We start from the raw sequence: 12,676 nt of genomic DNA on the forward strand, positions 1-12,676 counted from the left end.
TTTCTTTATTCAGCAGTTGTGTAAGAAATGAAGTGAACAATACTTTGCCTTTACTGACCTCAGCAAGATATTTGACCCAGCAAGGGTTGCTTCATCAAGCTAATTAAGGTGTTAGCCTGACTGCAAAAATACTCAGTGTGATCTTTGTATTCCTGCCATGAAAAAAATGAGGAGTAATGATTTTGACCTTTCAGATTCCTCATTCTAACACCGACAATTTTTTGGCATGTTTTTCTCAATGTCGCTATCATCGAATCTCAGCTCAAATGCAGACTGGATCTATTTATAGAGCACACATTTATAAGGGGGATAGGAAGGCACCAGGCATCTACATGGACACTTGGGAAATACTGTAGGCCCTGAGAGATCCTCTGGAGGCAGGCTATCAGCAGCACAAACACAAAATACTCTGCAGATGCTGGGGTCAAAGCAACACGCACAACACACTGGAGGAACTCAGCAGGTCGGGCAGCATCCATGGAAATGAACAGTCAATGTTTCAGGCCGAGACCCTTCGTCAGGACTGAAGAGGGAGGGGGCAGGGGTCCTATAAAGAAGGTGAGGGGAGGGTGGGAAGGAGAAGGCTGGTAGGTACCAGGTGAAAAACCAGTAAGAGGAAAGATCAAGGGGTGGGGAAGGGGAAGCAGGGAGGGGATAGGCAGGAAAGATGAAGAAGGAATGTAAGGGGAAAGCACTATGGATAGTAGAAGGAGGCAGAACCATGAGGGAGGTGATAGGCAGCTGGAAGAGGAGGCAGAGTGAAACTGGGATGGGGGAAGGGAGAGGGAGGGAATTACCAGAAGTTGGAGAATTCGATGTTCATACCAAGGGGCTGGTGACTAACCAGATGGTATATGAGGTGTTGCTCCTCCAACCTGAGTTTGGCCTCATCATGGCAGTAGAGAAGGCCATGTATGGACATATCCGAATGGGAATGTGAAGCAGAGTTGAAGTGGGTGGCATGCAATCAGAATTCACCAACTTTTCAGAATGCTTGTTCCAGAACCTGAAAAAATCTCCATGAAGTCAAATCTCCCATTCCTTATAACAACATGATTACAGAGCCTGGTTACAGAATCCCTTGACATTTTCCTGTCAAAATACCCTGAATTTTGCCCTTAACCTTATAAAACTTACGCCAACCACTCAAGACACTTCACAAAACTTAAATCAATGGTATAATCCCAGTAAAACCTCCTCTGCAAACTCCAAATTCTTCAATAAATTATAATTGCCCCAAAGTGTAAACAATTCTCTAGCAGAGATTTAACCACGTATTTACAAAGCAGAAACATGCCCCAAGTTCTTTCCCTGCCTTGCCTGCCATTCGATAAGGTTGTGGCTGTTCTGACCTTGACCTCAGTTTCATTTTCCTGTGTTATTTGTTTTTATTTATTTAAAGATACGGCAAGGTAGCAGCAAGCCCTCTGACCCACTGAACCCACACTGCTCAATTACACCCATGTAACCAATTAACCTACTAAACAGTACATTTTTGGAATGTGGGAGAAAACCAGAACACCCAGAGAAAACTCAGGAGGTCACAGAGAGAACATGCAAATCCTTACAGAATTGAACTGATGTCACTGCCACTGTAATAACATTACGCTAACTGCTACGCTACAATTGTTCCCTGTAATACTCGAGTTTCTTATGCTATAAAATCTATTTGATCCCCCATTGAAAATATTCAATAGCTGAATGCCCACAAGACTTTTGGATCAGGAACTAAATGATTTGTGACATGTTGAGAGAAAAAAGTCATTCCAGTTTCTGTCTTAAATAGACAACAACCTTTTCTGAAATTATGCTCCCAGTTATTGGATTCCTCTGTCATGGCCCAGAGTCCTGTGATGATGTTCAATGAAGAAGTCTGTGAAGAGATTCACTTTCAAAAGGCACACTTGATGACAAAATACAGGGTAATTGGCAGGATTCTTAGTAGTATCGAGGAACAAAGAGATCTTGGTGCCCACATCCACAGATCCCTCAAAGTTGCTGTGCAAGTTCATAGGGGGGTGCCTGTGTCTATGTCCAGACTGCACTTGCAGAATCGCCCCATTATGTGGAGGTTTAGAAAGGGTGCAGTGGAGATTTACCAGGATGCTGCCTGGATTAGATAGCACGTCTTCTTAGGATCGGTTGGGTGAACTAGAGCTTTTCTCTTTAGAGTGAAGGAGAAGAGAGGTGACTTGATAGAGGTGTACAAGATGATAAGAGGCATAGTTCAAATGGACAGCTAGAACTTTTTCCCAGGGTAGAAATGACTAATATGAGGGGGGCATAATTTTATGGTAAATATTGCAATGGAAAGTTTAGGGGAGGATGTCAAAGATAGGTGGTCTTTTTTGCATACACAGAGTTTGATGGGAACATGGAACACACTCCGGGGTGGTGGTGGAAGCAGATACGTTAGGGACATTTAAGAGACTCTTACTCTTACACATAGATAAAAGAAAAATAGAGGGCTATGGGAAAGTGAAGAGTTAGATGGATCTTACAGTAGGTTAAAAAGTTAGCACAACATCATGGGCTGTAGGGCTTATACTGTGCTGTAACTATTCTATGTATAGGGAAAGTACACAGTTAATGCTATACTCATAACAGCATTTATAAACAGAGCAATCTTGGGATCCAAGACCACAGCTCCCTGAAAGTGGCCACATAAGATGATAGGATGGCAAAGAAGATGTATGGTATGTTTGCCTTTATTGGTTGAGACATTGAGTTCAGGGCTCAGGAAGTTATGTCACAGCTTTACAAAATTCCAGTGAGGACACATCTGGAATTGCATTCAGTTCTGGTCTCCTCATTATAGGTGACGAGGAGGCTTTGGAGAGGGTGCAGGAGAGGCTTACCGGAATGTTGCTTTGATTACAAGGCATGTGCTGGACAAACTACACTTATGTTCTCTGGAGCAACGGAAGCTGAGAGGAGACCTGATAAAAGTTTATAAAATTCTGAGTGGCAGTAATAGATTAGACAGTTAGTATCATTGTTCTAGGCTTGAAATGTTTAATACTAGAGGACATTCAGTTTGAGATGTACAGGACAAGTGGTAGATGCCTGAAATGCACTACCAGAGGTGGTGATGGAGGCAGATATGATAGAAACATTTAAGGCTACATCCACACTACACCGGATAAATCCATAACCGAAGCTTTTTCTCTTCATTTTTACCCTCCGTCCACACTAAAACAGCGTTTTCGTCCCCCGAAACTGGAGCTTTCCAGAAATGCTCTCCAAAGTGTGTATTTCTGAAAACGCCTGATTTGCCGGATCAGTGTGGATGGGGTAACCGGAGAAATCTGAAAATACTGTCAGACAGCAGCGCGCTATTTCATTGTTTTCTTGAACGCAACCTAACAATTTCAGAACAGATGGCAACGAAACTGACGCCAGAAGAGTTAGAAATGTACTCACCAAATACTTTGACCCATAACTTACTAAATAAATAAGTATACTTACTTTGCCCTGTTTTCTGTCCTTGCTTTTATGAAGGTGGTTTACCTATTTATGCAAGTACTTCTCTGACAACAGATTTGTAACAGCCTAATGTAACATTGTATGGAAATACAAGATAACACTGATGCAGACATGTTTTATACATTTAAAAAGGTGCTTTATTAATGCAACGGAGTTAGTCAGTTTTTCAATGTTCGTCGTCAGCCAGGTCTGTCTGTGAACTCCCTGTCGTTTGCCTCCGTATGCTCCAGTATTTGTTTTTTAAGTTCTCTTGCGTGAAAGCCAACAGCAGTCCATCATTTTAAGTTTTTCTAGTCTGTAACTACACAAACGCGCACTTTTATGGCGAGATTCGACACCAAACATGTCGCTTGTTTTTGGTAGATGTGTCCTGCACATTCACAGTAGGAGGAGATTCGCCGAAATCTCCATTTCAATGTGGATAGAGGTATTTTGAAAAACACATAGTGTGGACGATCATTTTTACGTGAAACCGGTGTTTTCAAAATTATCCGGTCTAGTGTGAACGTAGCCTAAGAGGCTGTTAGATAGGCACATGAATATGCAAAGATTGGATGGATCCGGACCATGAGCAGGCACAAGGGATTAGTGTAATTTGGCATAATTAGCCTAATTACACTACCTCAATATTGTAGGCCATATGGTCTGTTCTGATGCTGTACTGTTCTGTGCTCTATATCAAGTTGTTAACTTACATTCCATTATTATCCTCTATAGACCTTTGAGCAATTTATATTACTACCATAAGACCACAACATTGGAGCAGAATTAAGCCATCTGGCCCAGAATCCATTTCACCATTCCATCATGCTGATTTATTATCCCTCACAGCTCCATTCTCCTGCCTTCCTCCATAACCTTTGATGCCCTAACTTAATCAAGAACCTGTCAAGTTCTGCTTTAAATATACCCACTGACTTAGCCTCCACAGCCATCTATAGCAATAAATCCCATAGTTTCAACCAATGTCTGGCTAAAGAAATTTCTTCCCATGCAAAATGGACATCATCATATCCTGAGTCTGTGCCCTCTGGCCCTAGAGTCCCCCAGTACAGGTTTCCCCCGCTATCCAAAGGTAGAGCATTTTTATGTAACTGTTGGTAAGCCGAAACGTCGTAAAGCAAAGAACCAATTACCATTAATTTATATGGGAAAAGTTTTTGAGCATTCCCAGAACCAAAAGATAACCTACCAAATCAAATGAAATAATACATAAAACCTAAAATAACACAAACATATAGTAAAAGCAGGAATGATATGATAAATATACAGCCTATATAAAGTAGAAATATTGTATGTACGATGTAGTTTCACTTATCAAAATCTGGAAGACAGCGAGCCAAAATCGATTTGGAGAAAAAAAAATCAGCACATACACGCCTATGCACATAAATGCATACGTATGTACATGCCTACGCACGTACACGCATGCGCACACAATTGCCCGCACAAGGCTTCACGGTCATGGTAGACTTTCTCGGGGTAAACACACGTATAAAGCGGGAGTCTTTTTTTTGTAAAAGTGAAAATCCTCTTTGGTTAACGAAAACACGTAATGTAGGTCTTTTGTAACAGCGAGCTGTCGTAAAGCGAATGTTCGAAAAATGGGGGCCACCTGTATAGGAAACATCCACTCTATCGAGGCCTTTCAATATTCAATAGGTTTCAATAAGATTCCCCCTTCATTCTTCTAAACTCCAGGCCCAGAGCCATCAAATACGCCTAATTATATTAACCCTTTCATTCCCAGAACAATTCTCATGAACCTCCAAGAGGCTCTGTCCAATGACACCACATCATTTCTTAGATAAGGGACCCAAACTGGTCACAATACTCCAAGTGTGGTCTGACCAATGCCTTATAAAGCCTCAGCATAACATCCTTGCTTTTATATTCTAGTCCTCTTGAAATGAATGTTATCATTGCAAATGCCTTCCTCACGACCAATTCAACCTGCAAGTTAAACTTTAGCGAATCCTGCATGAGGACTTTATACCTCTAAGTTCTGAAATTTTCCCTTTTTAAAAATAGTTTATGCTGTTATTCCTCCCACGAATGTGCATGACCATGTATTTCCCTACACTATATTCCATCTGCCACTTCTTTGCCCAGTCTCCTAACCTGTCTTAGACTTAGCCTCTCTGCTTCCTTAACACTACCTGCCCATTAACCTATCTTTGCATCACCTGCAAACTTAGCCACAAAGCCATCAATTCCATCTCCTAAATCATTGATTTATATCAATATAGTCCCAATATCGACCCCTGTGGAACACCAATAATCACCAGTAGCCAACCAGAAAAGGCCCACTTTATTCCTACTCTTTGCATCTTGCCAGTCAGCCAATCTTCTATCCATGCAAGTATTTTTCCTGTAATACCATGGGCTCTTATCCTGTTAAGCAACTTTGTGAGTGGCAACTTGTCAAAGGCCTTCTGAAAATCCAAGTCTACAACATCCACCAATTCTCCTTCATCTACCCTGCTTGTTATTTCCTCAAATAATCCCAATAGATCTGTCAGGCAAAATTTCTCCCATGCTGACTTTGGCCTATTTTATTATGTGTCTCCAAGTACCACAAACCTCATCCTTAATAATGGACTCCAACATCTTCCCAACCACTGAAGCCAGGTTAACTGGTCTATAATTTTCTTTCTTCTGCCTCCCTCCCTCCCTTCTTAGAAAGTAGAGTGATGTTTGCAATCTTCCAGAACAATTACAGCATGATTCTTGAAAGATCACTACCAATGCCTCCACAATCTTTTCAGCTTCCACTTTCAGATCCCTGGGGTATAGTCCATTTAGTCCAAATGCCTTATATACCAGCAGACTTTTCAGCTTCCCAAGCACCTTCTTAGTAAAAGCAACTGCACTCATTTCTGCAATGGCTGGAATTTCTGGAAGCAATTTGGAAGGCACAGGATCCCAAAGAGGAATAAAATTTCTAAAGGAAAGATGACACAACCGTGGCTACAAAAGGAGTCAAAACCAACATATAAGCCAAAGAGAGGGCATATAATAGAGCAAAAATTAATGGGAAGTTAGAGGACAGGGAAGCTTTTAAAAACCAACAGAAGGTAACTAAAAATGTCATTAAGGCAAAAATGGAATATGAAAGAAAGCTAGCCAATAATATTAAAGAGGATGAGGTTTGTTCTCCATTATACCTCTCCAGCATCGTCTTCCAGTGGTCCAGTATCCAATTTCACCTCTCTTTTACACTTTACCTATCTGAAGAAACTTTTGGTATCCTCTTTAATATTATTGGCTAGCTTTCTTTCATATTCCATTTTTGCCTTAATGACATTTTTAGTTACCTTCCGTTGGTTTTTAAAAGCTTCCCTGTCCTCTAACTTCCCATTAATTTTTGCTCTATTATATGCCCTCTCTTTGGCTTATATGTTGGTTTTGACTCCTTTTGTAGCCACGGTTGTGTCATCTTTCCTTTAGAAATTTTATTCCTCTTTGGGATCCTGTGCCTTCCAAATTGCTTCCAGAAATTCCAGCCATTGCTGCTCTGCTGTCATCCCTGCCTGTGTTCTTTTCCAAGCAATTCTGGCCAACTCCTCTCATTTGCCTCTGTAATTCCCTTTTCTCCATTGCAATACTGATATATTGGATTTTTGCTTCTCCTTCTCAAATTTCAGGGTGAATTTCATCATATTACGATCGCACTCCCCTAAGAATTGATTAAAGAGCTTAAAAACCCTAGGGGAGTGCGATCGTAATATGATGAAATTCACCCTGAAATTTGAGAAGGAGAAGCAAAAATCCAATATATCAGTATTGCATTGGGTATAATACCCAATCCAGAATAGCTGCTCCCCTAGTGGGGTCAACCATGGCCTGCTATAAAAGCCATCTCGTAGGCATTCTAGAAATTCCCTCTCCTGGAATTCAGCATCAACCGAAAGTAGTAATAGCGGACAAAGAAATAGTAGACAAACTTAAAAAGTATTTTGAATCAGTCGTCACAGTTGAGACTAGCAGTATGCCAGAAATGTGAGATTGTCAGGGGGGCAGAAATAAGTGCAGTTGCTTTTACTAAGAAGGTGCTTGGGAAGCTGAAAAGTCTGCTGGTATATAAGGCATTTGGACTAAATGGACTATACCCCAGGGATCTGAAAGTGGAAGCTGAAAAGATTGTGGAGGCATTGGTAGTGATCTTTCAAGAATCATGCTGTAATTGTTCTGGAAGATTGCAAACATCACTCTACTTTCTAAGAAGGGAGGGAGGGAGGCAGAAGAAAGAAAATTATAGACCAGTTAACCTGGCTTCAGTGGTTGGGAAGATGTTGGAGTCCATTATTAAGGATGATACCAAAAGTTTCTTCAGATAGGTAAAGTGTAAAAGAGAGGTGAAATTGGATACTGGACCACTGGAAGACGATGCTGGAGAGGTATAATGGAGAACAATGAAATGGCAGACAAACTGAATAAGTATTTTGTGTCAGTCTTCACTGCGGAAGACACTAGCTGTATGGTGGATGTGCCAGGTGTCAGGAGTCATGATGTGTGTGAAGGTATCATAACTAGAGAGAAGATTCTTGGGAAACTGAAAGGTCTGAAGGTAGACAAGTCACCTGGACCATTTGGTGTACACCTCAGGGGCCTGAAAGAGGTGGCTGAAGAGATCATGGAGGCATTACTAATAATCTTTCAAAAAATCATTAGATTCTGGAATGATTCAGGAAGACTGGAAAATTACAAATATCACTCCACTCTTCAAGAACGGAGAAGCAGAAGAGAGGAAACTATAGGCCAGTGACTGGGAAGATGTTGGAGTCGTTTGTTAAGGATGAGGTCTCAGGGTACTTGGAGGCACATGATAAAATAGGCCACAGTCAGCATGGTTTCAATGGAGAATCTTGCCTGACAATTCTGTTGGAATTCTTTGAGGGAATAACAACCAAGTTAGAAAATGTGGAATCAGTTGATGGTGTGTACTTGGATTTTCAGAAGGCCTTTGACAACGTGCCACACATGAGGCTGCTTAACAAGCTACAAGTCCATGGTATTATAGGAAAGATTCTAGCATGGATAAAACAGTGTCTGGCAGGAAGGAAAGAATGGGAATAAAGGGAACTTCTTCTGGTTGGCTGCCGGTGACTTGTGGTGAACTTCCTTTGACCCCTCTCCGGTTTCAGCGCATCCTTTCTAAGATAAGGGGCCAATTCTTTTTATATCACAATGATTTGGATAATGGAATTGATGGCTTTGTTGCAAAGTTTGCAGACCATATGAAGATATGTAGGTGGAAGAGCAGGTGGTTGAGGAAGTAGAGAGGCTACGGAAGGACAGATTAGGAGAATACGTACGGAAATTGCAGATGGAATACAGTGTTGGGAAGTGTCTGGTCATGCACTTTGGTAAAAGAAATGAAAAGGTTGACTATTTTCTGAATGGAGACAAAGTACAGAATTCTGTGGCACAAAGGGATTTTGGAGTCCTTATGCAGGATTCCCTAAAGGTTAGTTTGCAGGTTGAGTCTAGGGTGAGGAAGTAAAATGCAATGTTAGCATTCATTTCAGGAGAACTAGAATATAAAAGCAAGTATATAATGTTGAAACTTTATAAAGTACTGGTGATGCCTCACTTGGGAGTATCGTGAGCAGTTTTAGGCCCCTTACCTTAGAAAGGATGTGCTGAAAGGAGTTTCATGACAATAAGGTGCCCATAACTGCTCACAATCCTCCAACTGCTGTCTGACCAATGCCTTAGAAAGCCTCAGTATGACATCCCTGCTCTTATATTCTGGTCTTCTCAAAATGAAACCTAGCATTGCATTTGCCCTCCTTATCACCAATTCATATGCAAATTAATATATAGGGATATTCAATATATAGAGATATTCTGCACAATTCAATGAGATGATGATCACTCCTCCTAAAGGATCTTTTACCTTAAGTTATTTGAAGAAATAACAAGCAGGATAGCCCAAGGAGAATCGATTGATGGTATGTACTTGGATTTCAGGAAGCCTTTGACAAGGTGTCATGCATGAGGCTGCTTAATGAGCTATGAGCCATTGGTATTATAGGAAAGATTACAGCATGGATAAAGCAGTGGCTGATTGGCAAGTGGCAAAGAGTGGGAAAAGAGGGAACATTTTCTGACTGGCTGCTGTGACTAGTGGTGTTCCACAGGGGTTTGTGTTGGGAGCGATTCTTCATACGTTATATGTATGTATATAATTTGGATAATGGAATTGATGGCTTTGTTATAAATTTTGCAGATGATAAGAAGATACCTGGAGGGGCAGGTAGCTTTGAAGAAGTAGAGAGGCTACAGAAAGACTTAAACAGTTTAGGAGAATAGACAAAGAAATGGCAGATGGAAAACAGTGTTGGGAAGTATATGGTCATGTGCTTTGGTAGAAGAAATGAAAGGGTCGACTATTTTCTAAATGGAAAGAAAATACAAAAAACTGATGTGCAAAGGGACTTGGGAGTCCTTGTGCAGGATTCCCTTAAGGTTAATTTGCAGGTTGAGTCTGTGGTGAGGAAGGCATTAAATACAATGTTAGCATTAATTTCAAGAGGACTAGAATACAAAAGCAAGGATGTATTGTTGAGACTTTATAAAACACTGGTGAGGCCTCACTTGGATTATTGAGAGCAGTTTTGGACTCCTAATCTTAGAAAGGATGTGCTGAAACCAAACTGGGTTCAAAGGAAGTTCACAGAAATGATTCAAGGATTAAATGGCTTGTCATATGAAGAGCATTTGATAATTCTGGGCCTGTATTCACTAGAATCCAGGAGAATGAGGGGTGACCTCATTGAAACCTATCAAACAGTGAAAGGTCTTGATAGAGTGGATATGAAGAGGATGTTTCCTGTGGTGAGAGAGTCTGAGACCAGAGGACATAGCCTCAGAATAGAGGGGTGACCTTTTAGAATGCAGATGAAGAGAAATTTCTTTAGCTAGATTATGGTGAATCTGTGGAATTCTTTGCCAAAGGCAGCTGTGGAGGCCAAGTCTTTATGTATATTTAAGGCAGAGGTTGATAGATTCTTGATTGGTCAGGGCATGGAGGGATTTGGAGGGAAGGCAAGAGACTGAGATGAGAATTGGATCAGCCATGGTGGAGCAGACTGAATGGGCCAAATGGGTGAATTCTGCTCCATTTGCCGAATTCTGCTCCATTATCTTATGGTCTTATATATAAGCTTCTCTAACCTTGTGGCTTTTTTAGTTGCTTTCTGTTGGATTTTTAGAAGCTTCCCAATCCTCTAACTTCCCACCATTTTTCACCAGATTATATGCCCGGTCTTTGGTTTTCATGCTGTCTTTGATTTCAATTGTCAAGCACAGTTATATCATTCTCGCTTTAGAATACTACATCCGAGAGGTGATTATGAATCAAACACCATGCCAACTGTAGTAAAACTGACAGCTCTGGTGTACAACAATTTGGTTCGATACATTACAATCTCAGAACTTGAAGGATTTAAAGTGTAATTTCCAAAAGGTTTACTGATGATTTCACAAAGGATTTCCTAATGTTGCATAATTTAATAATCAGGTATAAATTATGGTCTTACTGAGATTCCTCTTTCGGGTATCAGAAGATGGCAGAGGAGACACTGCAGTTCGTGTTGACAGACCATCCTTGCAATCTTCACCCTTAAACCCAGGGCAACACCTCCACGCCAACTGAGTCACCACCTTGTATGAAATTTTATACGTAGGACGGAAATGAGTTCGATATCTAATTGGGAAAATAGATTGAGAAAATTACATGAAATATGTGCATATTCTCTATTTAAATTGTTTATTTTGTTGTACTGAAAAAGCACCAAGTTTTGCAGGATAATATTTAGAATTAAAACCTCTCTCTCCTTACCTAAACGTAGAATGTTGTACATACAGGAAATCTCTGGAGATACCTCAGGTAGGTCATCAAACTAAATCATCAACACACCACACACCACAAATGCCACATGACTCAGATTTGCCTAGCACTTTTGTTTTGCTTCTCTTATTCCAGACAATATTTTACAATAATCATTATGGAACTTATTACACAGTTCCAGTATCCTTCCAACTGTGTGCAATAAATTAATGGCCTCGCCAAAGCACCTTAAAATTTGACATAACTTTTATGCTGAATGATCAATGATTCATGTGTAAAACATACAAAGTATTTTCCTTTGATATGGCCACTCCATACACTTCAGAACCAGCAACCACTGTTCTGCTATTTTAACCATATCCTTCACTTTTTCTTTTTCAAGAACGTACCACTTTGCATTTCATATCATGATCACACTATGGCTTCATAAGCAGCAAGGGTGCAGATTATATTAACTTATATGAAATCCCAAATTAAACAAGTACATGGGTATTCTTCGAGTGGCTGGGCTGATTTGCATATTTGGATGGGTGGCTTTTCCATCATAGTAATCTGTCCATAAATCAATGCTAAATGAGGTCTGACAACAGCTAAACATAAAGAACTATGGAATATGAGAGTAAAAGAACTTCACTTGGAGCATTTGGGCATTGTTAACAGAAAACACCAACTTTTACTGGTTCGTCAATATATGGCTCACTTCAGATCACAACCTCGGTGCCCATGTCTGAATGTGGAAGCAATCCACAAGGCTATTCACACATGTTGGCATGGACCACTGTGGAAAAGCTATAGACCGTTTTCTGGATTCGGTGAACAGACATTCAAAATGAATTCAGGTAAACGTTGACCAGCACTGAATGCACTACTGCAAAATTAAATTTTTGCCGCATGAGGTATTCACAAGGAAACTATCAGCTAACAGTTTACAATTCTGCCATTTCAATTTTAACTGTTGGTAAGAGGGAAGGAATCGAGCATTATTTCAGAATCACCACCTAACTTTGAATTGGAAGAAACTGACAGATCGGCATGTACAATGAAAGAGACACCAATGCAGAAGCGGTGCAGGTCAGAGCACCCTGTCTGAGAAGTACAGAATCTGGTTTTCCTCTGAGCAACTATCAATGCTGCACTCCTCTCCAGATGCACCAAAGACACAGGGCACAACCAAGTCTGCAAAGGAAGGTAAAACCAGGGCAGGTGGAACAAAGCAAACGTCACTGCACATGGAATAAGAATAATAAGGGGAGCAGATGGAATGATAGGATTTTTGCACTAAAAGCACCAGGTAGCTTGGAGATGAGAAAAAGCAATATTACAAAGATTGTG

The 12,676-nt window shown here is 40.6% G+C and overlaps 1 protein-coding gene across 1 annotated transcript in view; it reads right to left on the reverse strand.

Annotated features, from left to right (window-relative positions):
* The window catches only part of LOC132399340 (EMILIN-2-like), an 89,443-nt gene that overhangs the window by 68,826 nt on the left and 7,941 nt on the right, over positions 1-12,676 (reverse strand). Inside the window, exon 3 of the mRNA XM_059979598.1 lies at positions 11,034-11,200. Within this exon, the coding sequence (XP_059835581.1) occupies positions 11,034-11,200 (167 nt within the window). The remainder of the gene's footprint in view (positions 1-11,033; positions 11,201-12,676) is intronic.

The sequence above is a fragment of the Hypanus sabinus genome, chromosome 1 (genome assembly GCF_030144855.1).
Source record: "Hypanus sabinus isolate sHypSab1 chromosome 1, sHypSab1.hap1, whole genome shotgun sequence".
Classification (NCBI taxonomy): Eukaryota; Metazoa; Chordata; class Chondrichthyes; order Myliobatiformes; family Dasyatidae; genus Hypanus; species Hypanus sabinus.